General features: G+C 43.0%; 2 protein-coding genes across 5 annotated transcripts in view; one reads left to right on the forward strand and one right to left on the reverse strand.

Annotated features, from left to right (window-relative positions):
- klhl24b (kelch-like family member 24b) overlaps nucleotides 1-9,230 on the reverse strand; it is a 42,397-nt gene extending 33,167 nt beyond the window's left edge. Inside the window, exons 1-2 of one of the 2 annotated variants that reach the window (XM_017724405.2) lie at nucleotides 9,029-9,230; nucleotides 4,781-5,761 (exon numbers count right to left, since the gene is read on the reverse strand). In XM_017724405.2, coding sequence (XP_017579894.2) covers nucleotides 4,781-5,700 — 920 coding nt within the window. In that variant the 5' untranslated portion in view covers nucleotides 5,701-5,761; nucleotides 9,029-9,230. Of the gene's footprint in view, nucleotides 1-4,780; nucleotides 5,765-9,028 lie in introns of both variants that reach the window. The other variant, XM_017724404.2, reaches the window with a different exon arrangement.
- A 4,995-nt stretch (nucleotides 9,231-14,225) lies between these two features.
- Nucleotides 14,226-17,284, forward strand: part of sh3kbp1 (SH3-domain kinase binding protein 1) — a 117,974-nt gene continuing 114,915 nt past the window's right edge. The window contains exon 1 of one of the 3 annotated variants that reach the window (XM_037534142.1): nucleotides 14,226-14,608. In XM_037534142.1, the coding sequence (XP_037390039.1) occupies nucleotides 14,605-14,608 (4 nt within the window). In that variant the 5' untranslated portion in view covers nucleotides 14,226-14,604. The remainder of the gene's footprint in view (nucleotides 14,609-17,284) is intronic. The other 2 variants (XM_017719249.2, XM_017719250.2) reach the window with 2 other exon arrangements.

Below are 17,284 nucleotides of genomic sequence, written 5' to 3' on the forward strand. Positions count from 1 at the left end.
TGACTGAGCCCCAGTGCACAAAGCAAGGTCCATAAAGGCAACCCCATCCCACCTCTTTAGGATCAACTAGATAGGAGACTGTGAGCCAGGCCCTCTCGTGCAGCATCTGTGCCTGACCTCACAAATCTTTTAGAAAGCTTCAAAGAAGAGTGGAAGCTATTATACCTGTAAAGGGGGGGACCAACTCCATATTAATGCCTATGGATTTAGAATGGGATACCATAAAAGCTCCTGTAGGTGTCCCAATACTTTTGTCCATATAGCATATGTCCTGGCTACATTTGAGTAAACTGTTCCTTTGACATCCAAAGTGTTTTCACACTTTGGTGCAAAGTCAACTGCACACGGTATGAATTGTTCAGTTAATGTCGGTAAGCAGAACTTTTTTCGTGTTATTTCGACCCGAAAGGCTGTAAGTAAAGAGAGTCACCTCTGCCCAGAGACAGAGGGAGCGGAAGTTGACTAACACCCTACTGTACAAAACCTTAAGCCTTTCAGCTTCTTAACGCTTTCTTACCCAAACCCCCACACGCAGACGAACAGTTTTCTTTCATTTAAATTTATATTTATGGCATTTGGCTGACGCTCTTGTCCAGAGCGACTTACAATCATTTTATACAGGTAGGCCAAGGCTGTGTTAGGAGTCTTGCCCAAGGACTCTTATTGGTATAGTGTAGGGTGTTTGCCCAGGTGGGGATTGAACCCCAGTCTACAGTGTAGAAGGCAGAGGTGTTACCCACTACACTATACCAACCTTTCGTCATCAAGTTCTCAGCAGTTCAAAATGTTGTAACTCTTAAACTCCACTGACATTATCTTGTCAGTCAGTGAGTTCTGAGCTCTTCCCCTAACCCCATTTCACAGAACCAGACAATACGCCAGGGGGTTAAACTGATAAACCTGAAAACCACGGCAGCTCTTTCAGGGAATCACGTTCAGACAGATTCCAAAGTCCTTTGCTTCAGCAGGGAGGAAAACACAGCCGGCCTTTTTTCCCCTTCTCTCCTCCCCGTCTGAGCACAAAAACAAAGAGCACATGGGTTCAGGTGAGCAGGAGCGTGTTTCAAAACTCAGGTGTTTACGCGGTAAGGAGACTGCGGCGCAGGAATGTGTACAGACAAGCCTCCGTCATACTCCATCCATCAGAGCATGTTCATAAAGAGTCTCAGGACAGGAAGGCTGGATCAGCAGCAGGTTCGTCCTTGCCTGTGCAGGTGTTGCTCCATACAGGAGTAGATATAACTTAAATTATTCAAATATAGTCTGACTGTTTTGTCAGTTATGTTTAGAGACATTCTGCCTATTTTTCATACACATGTAGATCATTATCTTGAAAGTTTTTATAATCTCATTACCGATCAATGCAGTGAACTGTAAATGGTTTAAGGAGCATAAAGTTCATTATGTAATTTTACAAGTGCTCAGTATGAACCTCCTCCAGCTGTACAGACAACATCAGCACAATAATTACATTCATCCCATACTCAAACGAGCATGTCGGGTGTCGCTGCACTCGCGGCTCTTTCAGTGCGATTTTCTTAGATCATCCATTTCTTAGATGATGTGGAACAAACGACGAACGCTCTGAGCTGTTGGAGGTTCACTGCCCACGAAAATCATGTTGGACAGTTATGACCGATTCACTGTTATTGAAGTGGAGAACGCAGAACGCCTTCTGCTCAGGGGTCTCATCTCCTCGCAGACTGAAGGGAGCCACCTTCCAGTGGCACTCAGAATCTCTATGACCCCCTCTTTCAACTGGTATGTGATTGGTTCCTAGACGCCTCACGGTATAAAAATATGGCGCTTTTTGACTCACCCTGCATTTGTAAACCCAGGCTTTTATAAACATGGGATTATTATTCAGTTAGTAATCTCACAGGTTATTCAGTAACTGCTAAGTTGAGGAACTGAAATTCAGAAACTCTATGACCCTTACCTTTAATTGGTGTGTGATTGGTGGTTTAAGAGATTATCAACACTTGTAAAATCTACCTGTGTAGATAAATAGATTCAAACTTGAAATAAACTCGATTTAAAGTTACAATGCATTTACAGTAGCAATAAACTGTGTAAATGCCTATTTTAAAATGAAAGTGTTCATTTTTTTATGGAATTCTTATTATTAGCATCTAATATAAAATTCTCTAAACTTTATTAAACTTTTTTCTGCAATTATATTGGGGATTAATAATGCTTCGCATTACAAAAAAAATTCATAACAACGCAAAACATTGTATAAATATTTCTATCTATTGAGCCAACCAGCTAACTACATAGATAGATGGACTGACGTAAAGGTCACATGAATTCCGATCTGGCTGCTCAGACTGAGTCGCACTGCCGCGGATCTGATACGGATCGGATTTCGGCATCACATATGAAAGCGTCTCAAATCGGAATTGAAAATGACAGATTCAGTGCGTTTTCTGCTGTTCACACTGAAACACAGATACACATCTGTGTCACATATGAAGAAAAAGATCCAATTTGGGCCACTTTTACCTGCTGTGTCAACATAGCCTTTATGAATAGCTACCAAGCAAACACTGGCACCCCCACCCCCCACCCCCCACTCCCTGACTCCTATCACTTCACCTACATTACTTCAAGTCTCTACATGTGCATCTTCCAACCCGCCTCTGTGAGCTTTCAAGAAGATCCCTTCCGGAAAAGTCTGCTCCAAGCTCTGTTTTAATGTCCCTCGAATCAGGTCCTTATCAAAGCGAGCAACAATAACAGACAAACTGTCCTGGGTTTGCTTTCATGCAGCAGGGGAGAGCCGTTAAGTTGATAAAGACTATAAAAACAGAGCAGCTCTTTGATACCGTGCCGCGTGACTGGCCAAACACAATGGCTCAAACACACGGCCTTTCCCACCGTCTCAGCCAGCAGGCAGAGGCCGGCGAAGGAACAAGAGCCAAAAGCACCAGCAGGATCAGGTCAAGCTGATAAGCCATAGGCCAAGATAAAGAAAGTGAGTGTGAAAGGCTATTTCTGTTCTCCATTATCTCCTAACTGTCAGATAGACAAGAGCGTGCTGAATCACTGCGGTGTGTCATCATGTTCCTCAGTTCTATTAGCCCCTGTGCTCTCATCTGAACCCTGTAAGTGCATGCCGTGGAAAACAAAGACGGAGTTACACCTCATTAAGTGGCCAAGTCCGTTGTGATAGGATCAGATTTTTTCAGGTCTTTCTACAGCAAATTTGACCCCCTTTGTTATGTAGACCTAGACTGGATATGTCTACTGGATATAATGTTATACATCTAGAAGTTACACTAGCTAGCTACCTCAGCTAGCTCATCAATTTTACAACGTAGGTAACAATTAGGATGTTGTTGTGTTAGCATAACATTCAGCAAGTATAACTTCAGATGCACGTAAACTTATAATATACTTGGATAGCTGGGTACAGCTCAATCATGCTAACTTTATTTTAAGCTTTATTCCTTTGTAATAAGGATAATTTAATAGTATTTGATTGGGCAGAAACATTTATTTGATATTATTAATAACGTCAACAATACGTCCAATATATAGTGAGTTAACAACTTGCCCTGAAGAAGGCAGTGGGTCACTTTACAGTGCTGTGAGCAGACAACAAAAGAAAAAGAACAACAATCGCTGAATGTTAAAAAGAGTAAAGTCTGGGACCATTTCGTTAAAATAAAAGAGAAAGTTGTCAACATTTGAAAGTGTGAAAGCACAACATTTCCTTCGACCACTGGTACAGAAAACATACTAGTGATGATTCTGAAGTAGCAAAACACTAAGTAGATGGTAGCTTTCCCATAGCCGGTTTATGAGGAATCTGGTCACTTCCTGTTTCCCCCGTTATATCAAAAACAGGACTGCAAAACACCAGAGGGCGCACACAAGCGAGTCCTCAGTGAATGGAGCTAAATGGCTAAAAATGAAAAGTTATAATCGTTTCTAATGACTTATACAGAACTTTCCTAATTTTAGAAGGTAGAAGGTAGCGCTGTCGTCTCACAGCAAGGAGGGCCTGGGTTCGATTCCCCGGCCGGGTGACCAGGGTCCTCTCTGTGTGGAGTTTACATGTTCTCCCTGTGTCTGCGTGGGTTTCCTCCCAAAGACATGCAGTCAGGCCAATTGGACATGCTAAATTGCCCCTAGGTGTGAGTGACTGTCTGTGTCTGTCTGTCTGCCCTGCGATGGACTGGCGACCTGTCCAGGGTGTATCCTGCATTCCACCCGAAGACTGCTGGGATAGGCTCCAGCACCCCCCCACAACCCTGACAGAGAAGGATGGATGGATGTTTCTTTCTTCTACAGCAAATGGATACTGGACTGCAGGATGCAGCATTATGGCTACTGAGTGCTGACTGGTAGGCAAGTGGAGCATTTCATTGGCTATTTGTGCTCACTGACATCATGTAACTCTATAACTCTAGTTTAGAAGCTCTTAAAAATATAACAGCGGTGTTAAAATGGACCTGCAGTTCACACTGTAACTGATTTGTAAAAAAGAGCTAACGTACCCTAATGTACCAACATCAGTCACTGGAAAATTAGCTGTATTATTATCTGTTAATTAGTTTGAAAACTATTGAATATTCAGCAGCTCATCCTATCACAGTGTCATATACATTAGCTAACTACTACATACAACTGTTTATTTAGCTTAAAATACAGCAAATTTTTTAAAACATTTTTCCTAAGCCTAACCCCAACCACTAGGGGGTGCTAAACTAAATCTAGCTACAGTTTTGCTGCTGCTGGTGGTTCAGGTCTGAAGACAGATGATGTTGCCTACCTGCGTGGTTGAGTCCTGGGCGACATCATCTCATTTCCCAGTACGTGGTAGCGTCGGGCTTCGTGCAGCAGCTGGTAGCACTCTGGTGCGTTCTGGATCAGTTGGTCCCCCTCCACCGTCTGCACGAAGTAGTTGGGGTGCAGCAGGGGCAGGCGCACGTGGTTTAGTAGCTCACGCAGCATTCCGCGCCGGTGCTCCATGTCGTGGTAGACCCAGCGCATCACCGCCTCAAACACCATCTCCTCCTTGCCAATCACTAGCTCATCACTGGCAATGTACTCCTCCAGCTCGTCACGCCGCAAGTCCAGGAACTCCTCATGCTGTGCCACGTCAGCGAAGCTCTGCAGGGCATAGGTGCGACAGCGGCTTGCCAGCTGCTTGAGTGAGTGGGCATCAGCGAAGCGCTGGATGCCCAGGCAGTTGCACGGGTCCAGCTGGTCCTCTAAGAACTTGGCACAGGCATCACGCAGAGCACCAATCTGGAAGAGGCTGGATGTCTCGAAAAGGAACTGTACGTTGTCAGTCGTGATGCGTGCATGGCCAGTGTAGACATACTGCAGGAAGGTGTCCATGGCCTCGGCAAGGATGCCATTGATCTCAACCAGCATCTCACGGCTTTCGCGGTGGTCGTTGCAAAACATGGCTCGGAAGTAGCTGCTGCAAGCTGAGAGCACAGCACGGTGGCACGGGAACTCACGGCCCTCCACGCTGATCACCACATCGGTGAAGAGGCGCCCGTCACGGAACTCGTCAAACATCTGCAGAACGCTCTCGGCGTGGCACGGGCCGGAGGAGAAGTCAAAGACGTCGTGGCCAGTCAGTGTCTTGGAGTCCATGTCCAGGACTTTGCGCTTGACGGCAGGAGACTCACGCGTCCCAGAGTCCTCCCGGTTCAGCCGTCTTCCCAGGATCAGTACCATGACTGTCAAGGTCTATCAGGCCCGAGGCCTCCTCAGAGGAGAACAGAAAGGGATGCTGACTCTGCTGAAAGATGTGAAGGCAAAGGACAATCAGGTCATTCAGTGAGAAGGGTCTAAATACAGGGCTGCAGTTTCGCATTCTCAGACTCGCACTCTCAGCCCTGGATATGATGTTACACAGTGGTCGAGAGGCTTAGCAGCTTTCATATGTTGTGTTTTGGTACATGAATGGCACAGAAGGTAATGCGTAACTTTGTTCTCAACTGGCTTCTTGCTCCATACATAGTGCACTATGAAAGAGATTTGGACTTCTACACTAAAATATGCACTATATATCCTGTAGGGACCTGTGCACATGTTGCGGATTCTCAAATGGCTCTTTGTTAGACATATTACGCACTGTTTGGGTGCCAGAGTCATCACTTTATGACGGATGTAGTGCACCATATAGAGAGCAGGGAGTCATTTGCGATATTGCCTAGGTGATCATGAACTAAAAGGAAGTTTATAGTGTGGTCAAGCCAGAGAGACTGGCCATTTGAACAACTGGCTATTCATGATTGATTACACCTATGCATACATAATGACAGCTTGCAGAACTGAAGTACTGAAAGAACCAAAAACTGTGTTTCTTCTCATCTATTAAGAACAGTAGAAGTTCAAGTAGAAGCCAACGTTTACTTTCACATTCATGAGAGCTGAAAGTGCAGGTGCAGCTCCTAATCAGAGGCACAGGTAGCTAAAAAATCTGGGTCTGAAAGTGTGGGGGTTAAAGTTGCTTTGGCTCTGCAGGTCGATACTACTGCATTCAGTAATGAACTGGAAAGTAAGGCTATGTAAGGTCATGGGGTTATGGCTAGATTTACAGTCCAATTTCAGTCCAATTTCAATGCTTAAAGCTGTTCTCTTTGAGTCCCCTTTCAGTGCCCTCTCATTCATCGTATTCATGCGCTTCGGGAATGGTTCCGCAGCTCAACTGACGTTCCAAAATGTTCTTTTACACATTGCATGCAATTACACACTTCCACCAGAGAGGTCTCCAAATCCCCAAATTATACATAGTGTAGCTTCAAGGAAAACGGTTGAGGGAATCATGCATCAAATCCCACCATGATTCGCTTCAATTTGATGATCCTTGTATAATTCATGATTTATTTTATAATATTCTGATGTAAAAAGTTAATAAATTCTAACATCCACCTTCAGGCTGATTCATATCTAGCTATTGGTGCATGGTTTCATGATTCACATCTAGCTATTAGCTCTGGTTCCTGTAACCTGTAACCTCTGGAATTATCACCATCTCTTTATTTTGCGATCTATATTACTATTAATGTATTGTGGGAGAGGTTTCAGAGTGTTCATCTTGCTAAAACACTGAGGCTATTGTTTGAGGACATCAATAATAGTGCTCATTCTTTCATTATTACCCAAAAACTAAAGAAAAGGAAGAATCCTCTCACTGTCTAAAGCTTCATCAGACAATAAGAGAAGATATTACGCCTACAGCATAGTCATGGTTCCTGTTCTTATATAATTATTCCAAACATGGAAACTGTTATGATGCTATTTTCATTGTTTTTTTTTTGTCTAATTCACTTCCTGTAGCCTTACCATTACCATGTATAAATAGGCCATTACACATTACCCGAAAATAGGTGAGGCAAAACTCAATATTAAGCTTTAATAAGTATAGAGAAGAGAATTGCTGTTATATAACAGAGGCGTGTTATGGAAAACCTGGCAACCCTTTGTTTGAAGCATTAACCACAGGCACCAGGTGGCTTTACCTGAACAATAAACTACCTGATGGCCAGTTTTACCTGCTGCCCCCTTGCGTTCACTTGTATTCAAAGAACTTCTGAGGAACAGCGACAGCCAAGAAGAACCGGCAATACAGACCAGAATATTATTCTCAGGTAGAAACAGCATTACATCAGACTGACTGTACTTCTGTGACTAATGTGGGCCTCGTCTAGCTCTACTGGCTTTACTGGGTTGCATGTCTGCTCATCAGCTGTGTGGACAGGCTCGTTTTCTTTATTGACACATCTGAAACTATAACCACTCAGGGGCTTCGCATTCCAACCCTGCTCCTGGAACTGAGCCAGTTTGGCTCTGACGGATGTGAAATAAAGGTACAATTAAGCCTACACACGCCGGACATCATTAGCAGGAAGGTGGGCTGGAGAAGCGCACGCAAAATAACCCTCACAAAACTAGGCCACAAATCCTGGAGAGGGGAAAAATGTATTCAAACATCCATCAACATTTCTACCTTCATGACACAAACCTTCAAACTTTATTCTGCATATTAAATATGATTTAGAGAGCAGGCCTGAGAGTGGCCTACGCAGACATTTTATCCCTCATGAAGATGTAAACAGTGGGTGTCCGGAGGGTAAGAAGCCGATCACATGGTTCCATTTCACAAGTAAGTGGAGCTATTGTGCAGCTCACAAAGAGCAGACTAATTCTGTTCTACTGAAGTGGATTAATTATAGGTTGAGCAGTTTTAACTATTATGTGCGGTGCTTGTTTTTTATTTGTTGTTGGTGACCGTTAATGAACAAAATACACAGCTTAACAGAACCAGACCAAATAGAACAGAACATAGAATAGGTAAACGCGTTAGTGAGGCCCTAAGGAGCAGAGTGGAAATTAGGAATAGAATAAAGGAGATTAGAATTTAATGGGATGGAATAGAATGTAATAAAACATAATAGAATAGACTGTAACAGAATAGAATAGAATAGAATAGGATAAGCATGTTAAGCAGAGTGCAATTTAGGAGTAGAATACAGTAGAGCAGATTAGAATTGAACAAAATAGAATATAATGTTATCAGGAATAGAATAGAATAGAAAAACACTAGTGAACCTCTAAGAAGTGGAGTGTAAAATTGGGAACAGAAAGGAGTAGAGCATGGTAACATTTGAGAGAATCGAATAGAACATAGCAGATTTGAATAGAATAGAATAGAATGGAACAGAACTGAATAGAATAGAAAATGTATCAGTGAACCTCAAAAAATTAGAGTGAAAAAATAAGAATAGAGTAGAACATAGTAGAATTTGACAGAATAGATTGGAATGGAGCAGAATAGAATAGAATAGAATAGAATAACATGTCAGTTAACCTCTAAGAAGTATTGTGAAAAATAATAAATAGAATTGAGTAGAACACGGTACAATAGAATAGAATAGAATAGAATTGAAAAGAATAGAATAAAGGTTCCTATAATAGAATGAATCTGTGCGACGCCTCAGAAACAACAAGTCAACCACGTTTAACACCCATAATAACAGAGACCGCGAGAGCAGCTGACCTTTACAAAGAACGTGAACGTCGTTGTCCTCGTCGTTTAAAAGTCTCTGAAATGTGGCGTCTTTCCTTCCCTCGGTCTCTAACCCCTTTCCTAATGTGTCCAGCTCTAATCCAGGTCAGCCATCAGCTCTCGTGTCCGTCCCGGAGATCCAGAGAAACTGCAGAGCCGCCGTGCGCGGCGTACATATCCCCCCAACCACGTCCTCTCCGCGCCCCAGCGCCAATCAGCCGGCAGCACAGGCTTTCTGGGAGTTGTATTTCTGCGAGGACCGATTCACAGGCAGTCAACGCGCTTTGAAACTACACTTCCCAGCGTACCTCGGAGTGCCACATGGCAGGCAATTGTTTACAAACATTTCAACGGCTGAAGAGACTGAGAAAGTTAGAATATTAATATTAATAATGTATATTACAGTCGTAGGCGCCACTGAGCGTATTATTAATATGCTGAGAGGTGCGAAGCCGAGCTATTTCGACCTTTATTCCGAAATGAATTACTATTATCTTCTCTAACACGGTCGTACTGACATATTCAGCGAGTTGGCAATGGGGACTTTGTTTTATGGCAGTTGTATTTTAGTAACTGTGGTTATAAGTTGAGTTACGAGAATTAAAACCTTTTTGTTCGTGATCTGCAAGTGTGACCCACTTTACCCAACAAAAGCATTCCCTAAAGCCTCGTCCTGTCCTGTTGTCCACCCGGACAGGTGTTCCCCTCACATCACAGTCACGCTCAGTCTGAGCCCTGTTTCACTGAAATGTCCTCCAGATCCTATTCCAGGAAACAGGAAGAAAAACAAGGCTCTTTTTCTTTTGTGTCAACTTAAGGCCCGAGGGCACACTTCTGGAATCTTCTACGAAGCTCAGCAACAACTTCAAGGAAAAGAAAGAAAAAGAGAGCAATGCAGTGACAAACGGCCTAGAGAGCCTGAACTTCTGAGATGTGTTATTTTGGTGGGTAACCGTGTTATTTGGTTAAACATCTGCTCACACAGCTCAATACACAACTCTACCCATACCACTCAGTGTCTTGTAAACACGGTGAATCTGTCTCATATGCCATGTAAATATGTAAATATAGATACTTTTATACTTTATTTCATTTCTCCTGTACTTTACCTTCTGTCTAGTGTATGTAAGTTTATGTGTAATTATATGTGTTACTTGTGTAATTATATGTGTTACTACTGAAACAATGCAATTTCCCTCCGGGATCAATAAAGACCTATCAATCAGTAAAGATCTATCTATCTATCTCTCTATCTGTCCGTCCGTCCGTCTGTCCGTCCACCTACCTACCCATCCATCTATCAACTGTTGCAGCAACTTTTATGTGATTTGTGACACATTAATAATAACACATCTGACTTTTTTCTGTAATGGACCAACACTCCCCTCTGGTGGAGCGTCAGCTGATGGGAAAACTACTCTGAACGATGATTAGACAGACGGACACACAAACAGATGGACAGACAGACAGATAGACACACAGATAGATACAGTGGGTTGCAAAAGTATTCATACCCCTTGAACTTTTCCATATTTTGTCACATTACAACCACAAACATAAATATATTTCACTGGAATTTAATGTGAAAGACCAACACAAAGTGGTATACAATTGTGAAGTGGAAAGAAAATTATACATGAATCAAAACATTTTTTACAAATAAAAAACTAATAAGTGCGACGTGCAAAAGTATTCAGCCCCCCTGAGTCAATACTTTGTGGAGCCACCTTTTGCTGCAATTACAGCTGCAAGTCTTTTAGGGTATGTCTCCACCAGCTTTGCACATCTAGTGACTGAAATTCTTGCCCATTCCTCCTTGCAAAACAGCTCAAGCTCAGTCAGATTGGATGGAGAGCGTTTGTGAACAGCAGTTTTGAGATCTTGCCACAAATTCTCAATTGGGTTTAGGTCTGGACTCTGACTGGGCCATTCTAACACATGAATATTCTTTTTTTTAAATCACTCCATTGTAGCTCTGGCTTTATGTTTAGGGTCGTTGTCCTGCTGGAAGGTGAACCTCCGCCCCAGTCTCAAATCTTTTGCTGACTCCAACAGGTTTTCTTCCAAGATTGCCCTGTATTTGGCTCCATCCATCTTCCCATCAACTTTGACCAACTTCCCGGTCCCTGCTGAAGAGAAGCACCCCCAGAGCATGATGCTGCCACCACCATATTTGACAGTGGGGATGGTGTTTTCAGAGTGATGTGCAGTGTTATTTCTCCGCCACGCATAGCGTTTTGCATTGTGGCCAAAAAGTTCTATTTTGGTCTCGTCTGACCAAAGCACCTTCTTCCACATGTTTGCTGTGTCCTCAACATGGCTTCTGGCAAACTGCAAACGGGACTTCTTATGGTTTTCTTTTAACAATGGCTTTCTCCTTGCCACTCTTCCATAAAGACCACATTTGTGTAGTGCACGACTAATTGTTGTCCTGTGGACAGTTTCCCCCACCTGAGCTGTGGCTCTCTGCATTTCATCCAGAGTCACCATGGGCCTCTTGGCTGCCTCTCTGATCAGTGATCTCCTTGTTCGGCCTGTAAGTTTAGGTGGACGGCCTTGTCTTGGCAGGTTTACTGTGGTGCCATACTCTTTCCATTTCCGGATGATGGATTGAACAGTGCTCCGTGAGATGTTCAAAGCTTGGGAAATCTTTTTATAACCTAAGCCTGCTTTAAACTTCTCCAAAACCATATTCCTAACCTGTCTGGTGTGTTCTTTGGACTTCATGATGCTGTTTGCTCCCCAATATTCTCTTAACCAACATCTGAGGCCGTCACGGAGCAGCTGTATTTGTACTGAGATTAGATTACACACAGGTGGACCCTTTTGAGTCATTAGCAGTCATCAGGCAACTTCTGAATGCAATTGGTTGCACTCAGGGAAAAGGGGGCTGAATACTTTTGCACGTCGCACTTATTAGTTTTTTATTTGTAAAAAATGTTTTGATTCATGTATAATTTTCTTTCCACTTCACAATTGTATACCACTTTGTGTTGGTCTTTCACATTAAATTCCAGTGAAATATATTTGTGGTTGTAATGTGACAAAATATGGAAAAGTTCAAGGGGTATGAATACTTTTGCAACCCACTGTAGATAGATAGATAGATAGATAGATAGATAGACAGATGGATGGATACATAGACAGAGAGATAGCCAGCCAGATAGATAGATAGATAGACAGACAGACAGATAGATAGATAGATAGATAGATAGACAGACAGACAGATAGACAGATGGATGGATACATAGACAGACAGATAGCCAGCCAGATAGATAGATAGATAGATAGATAGATAGATAGATAGATAGATAGATAGATAGATAGATAGATAGATAGATAGACGGACAGACAGATCAATGGACAGACAGACAGATAGATTGATAGACAGAGATAGATGGACAGACAGACAGATAGACAGACAGACAGAGATAGACAGACAGATGGATGGATATATAGACAGACAGATAGACAGCCAGATAGATAGATAGATAGATAGATAGATAGATAGATAGATAGATAGATAGACGGACAGACAGATAGATGGACAGACAGACAGATAGATTGATAGACAGAGATAGATGGACAGACAGATAGATAGACAGACAGACAGATAGATTGATAGACAGAGATAGATGGACAGACAGACAGATAGACAGACAGACAGAGATAGACAGACAGATGGATGGATATATAGACAGACAGATAGACAGCCAGATAGATAGATAGATAGATAGATAGATAGATAGATAGATAGATAGATAGATAGATAGATAGATAGACGGACAGACAGATAGATGGACAGACAGACAGATAGATTGATAGACAGAGATAGATGGACAGACAGACAGATAGACAGACAGACATAGATAGATAGATAGATAGATAGATAGATAGATAGATAGATAGATAGATAGATAGATAGACGGACAAACAGATAGATGGACAGACAGACAGATAGATTGATAGACAGAGATAGATGGACAGACAGACAGATAGACAGACAGACATAGACAGACAGACGGATGGATACATAGACAGACAGATAGATAAACAGACAGACTGATAGATAAACAGATAGACAGATAGATAAACAGACAGACAGATAGATAAACAGACAGACTGATAGATAGACAGATAGATAAACAGACAGACAGATAGATAAACAGACAGACTGATAGATAGACAGATAGAGGTTTCTACGACAGATGTTTAATGTAAGAGCCCCTCACTGAGGGCATATCAGCGTTTGTTTATTTTGATGACTTTTTCGTTTCTCGGTCTGCCCTGTGTGCTTTCCCCTGTATCACCCCCTCTCCCCACCCAGTGACTACCCCTGACCCATCCCTCTTTCTGCTGCCCAAAGCACATTCCCACTGCGGGTGGCAGTCTGTCCAGCATCAGCAGCACAAACACTGAGCTTAGGCCCACGGCGGAACAGCTAAGCCCCACCAGTCTGTCAAAGCGCAGTGGGGACATAAACAAGCCCAACACGCACAGAAGCCAAGAGCAATCCCGCACCGCTATAACCCACCGCAGAGAGGTGCTCCTCTACCCCACCCTGCACGACCACCGCTCCATCAACCCAACTGTGAAGCTGATTTACAAGCTGTTTCACCTTTGGACCACACGGTGTCAGCAGATAGACATTTTCATACAGCCTACAGCTTCTCAGACTAAAATCATCCCCAGCTCGAGCCGATAAACGTGTCTAAACACTTCTGTGATGCATGAAACGTCCTGAAACACAATAATCCGTATAATAATCAAGATTATAGAGTCTCCATCGACTCTATACGTCACTAAACACCGCACAATTTGACAGAAGTCTCTTAAAGTGGGCATCTTTGACATATGAAGACATTTTACCGTCACCGTTTGTCTAATCAAACAAACAAACGAAAAAAAAATTAAAGTAGGCCTAAATTCTCCTTCAAACTTTCCGTTCCACCTTAAATGGTGGCGACAGAGTTTAACTGCTGCGCCATTCAAGGTAGAGCAGAACCATTCTCGGCTCCACCTTCAGCCGTTTGAGCTGCAGCGCCACTTAAGGTGGAGCGGAACTGTTCCGTTCCACCTTAAATGGTGCAGCACTTAAGGTGGAACGGGGAATTCGAAACAGTAGCCAAGTTGAGGCTGGTGATTGGAGTGCAGCTGATGAGGGACAGGGCTAACGTTGCACGTTTTCTCGCGAGAATACGCTCAGGCAGGCAGGCAGGGCGGGTTGGAGGAGCCGAAACGTAGCGGTGCAATCGGAGCCTGTAAAGGGGCACCATCCCACTCTCCGTCCCGTCTCCCTTCGCGGTGTTGCCCTCTCCCGTTCTGCTTCTGGAAGAGAAGAGAATCCTCCCCTGCGTAAGGACTATGCTTCCCCATCGCGCCCCGCCTGTTTAAACAGCACTACCGTTATATTCCTCCTCCTCCTCCTCCTCCTCCTCTCGGGCTGGGGCGCAGGGCTTCTCCAGCGCCGCTCTTCCCCACTAAAGTAGAGGATTTCCCCCCTTTCTCTCTCTTCTCCTGCACTTCTCAGTCTCCTGGAGGACCAGGCTGCGTGGACAAGTTTATAAATGGGTGAGTAGGGCAGCGTTTACGTGCTTCATTACTCCTCTGAGCAACTCCACAGCTCTGCATCGTGTTCTCCTTTATTTTTAACTGTGTTTCTTTACTGGTGCTGCTGCTGGAGCTCCTATTAGGTGTATTAAAGCCACATTTCTGCCCACATCTTCTCTGCCATCCGCTTTCCAGAGCTGAGCAGGCTGGACTCAAGATGTGGACACGTTTACATCTTTTTCCCCCCTCCATGAAGATCTTAAAGAGTTAACTCCAGCTGAATTTCATTCCCCAGTCTGCCTTCCAGCTCCCATCCAGCTGGAATGGCTGTGGAATCCTCTGCAGTTTCATGAGGATATAGAGGAAGTAGCATATGCGTACTGTTCTGTCACTCACTCAGGGCCTGGAACTTGTGTCTTTCCACTTCTTCTCTGGGCTGAAAGTGAGCAGATCTGCTCTGTAGGTTTGGACTGTTGGCTGATGCTGTGCCTCCTCCTTATCCCTGTCTGAACAGATGGTGGACGGGGTGCAAACTGATAGGATAGATACAGGTACAATGGTTCTTTGGGATCATGTGGTACAATGTGCTTCAGGTCCTGAATGACAAAGCTGTTTTTTTTTTTTTGTTGCTGTTTCCCCTTTCAGTTTTTCATGAAAACTGACTGTTCTGATCGAATTAGCCGACTTAGAAAAGCTCGTTTTGCTCTGGGATTGGAGCAGATGAGAGTTTTTAAGACGTGAACGCGGGCACATTTGAAAATGTCCTCTGTGATTGAACGTGAGAGATGGAAAAGTCAATCAGAGTAGGTTGATGTGAGGTCCTGAGTTGTCGAGACTCATGTCTGTGCATTTGCGCTGATAGGAACCAGGGGTCACCGTGCATATAACACAAATATAGCCATTTTATAATACTCTTCTGAGTTTTTGTGATGTCGTTAGTGGTAGAGTAGAGTTGCATCTGGCAAAGTACATTTTCTTAAGGCGGGTATTTGGCCTTATAGTGGCATGCATGTGTATGCAAAACTATCTAAATATCAATACGATCATAAAACGAACTACTGTCATCAAGCATTAAAACCTGTTCTCAGACGTCTGGTTCCATTCACCGCCACTGTGAACAATTCTGAGAAGTTTTCTCTAGAATGAAACATTTCATGTCAAGCCGTTCTGATCGACTTTACATCTTAACCTTAATTAGAGGTGGGTAATATGGCAAAATGTAATATGAGAATTTCACAATACACACCATATTCTTTCTGCTATCGGATTTGTTGGAAGAGATAAAGAAGTGCCACGTTTTAAAAATGCTATGAACTGAATTCGGTTGCTTACATTCAACGTTCCACTAAATCCAGTTAAGCAGGACCAATTATGCTCTCTTTTGAAATTAAACATGCTATTGGGCTTGATGTATAATTACTGATGATGTCCACAATGATGATGGTCTGACATATCATGCTGTCATTTATGATGATGGCGATAAATATTGTCGTATTGCCCAGATTTGTATTGAATTATGCAGGAATTTTGAGAAATTGGTGGAATTCCCCTTCAAGTGTCCCCTGTTATTTGAGGCCCATTGTACCTAAAAACCCTCAAGGCTGTACAGTATCGCTGTGTGGTTCGGCAGGTTGTAGCTGAAGGCAGCTGTTTGCAGATTGCAAGAAATGCTACCACATATTTTAAGCCTGGATGGTGTAAAGTAAACAAATGATCATATACAGTATTAGCACGATAAATGATGTCTCCATGATTCAGGCTAAGCTGAGAAGTGCTACATGTGAGGGTTACAGAGCCTTACATCATGGCTTGGATTTTCCTCCATGGTATTATTACTTACTAAATTATTAGGATAACTATATTTTGCACAGACACTGTTTGTTTGATTGGAAACCAGAGTTTTACAGAGCTGGCACATTCCCAGGTTTCTTCTGTACGAGCTCGTCCGTTTCACTGTCTGCTGGAGATCTAGGAGAGGTTCTTTCACGTGCATGTACCCCAGCATTCCTTGCCAGACTGAAATATGTCATTTCTGAATTTTTTTAAGACAAGTATTGTGACTGCGATTTAAATTGATTTGTTTTCTCTAAACGTTTTCTTTCTTTTCATGTCACTGCTGTGGGAACAAAACCTGGCATCTCTGTTTTTGTTTTTCAGTTTTACCCATAATTTGAAGATACCATGATTTTTTTTGAAGAATAAACTGGACCAACATGATTTGGAAAAAGTCTGGTTCCATTGACTTGCATTAAAAGTGCTGTTGGTTTTTTCCCTTTGCTGTAAAGTGACCGTTCAGGAGATGCAAGGTGTTGTTCCGGCAGCAGTCATGTGCACTTTTTCCAGCTCGAGTCTTGAAAACTGGACATGGCACACAAGACCGCAAGTTAGTTGTGGTTGTAGTGGTTGCAGGTGTCATCACAGCGTTACTTCTGATTGGTCTAAATCGTCTGCAAGCACTTCTAAGCTCCAAGCCCCCACTTAAAAGTTGTTCGTGCAACTTTGTTGATAAAGTACACACTTGAAACCGATGGTTCCTCAAGGGTTCTTCAGAAAAGAAAACAGTTCTACAAAGAACCCTGAACACTTTGCATGATTAAAGGCTTCTTTGCATCGTGAAAGGGTTCTTGAGATGGATGCAGAATGTGGTCTATATGGTTCTTATGGAACCATTTTGAAAAGGGTTCCATAGAGCACCAA

The sequence above is a fragment of the Pygocentrus nattereri genome, chromosome 24 (assembly GCF_015220715.1).
Source record: "Pygocentrus nattereri isolate fPygNat1 chromosome 24, fPygNat1.pri, whole genome shotgun sequence".
Lineage (NCBI taxonomy): Eukaryota > Metazoa > Chordata > Actinopteri > Characiformes > Serrasalmidae > Pygocentrus > Pygocentrus nattereri.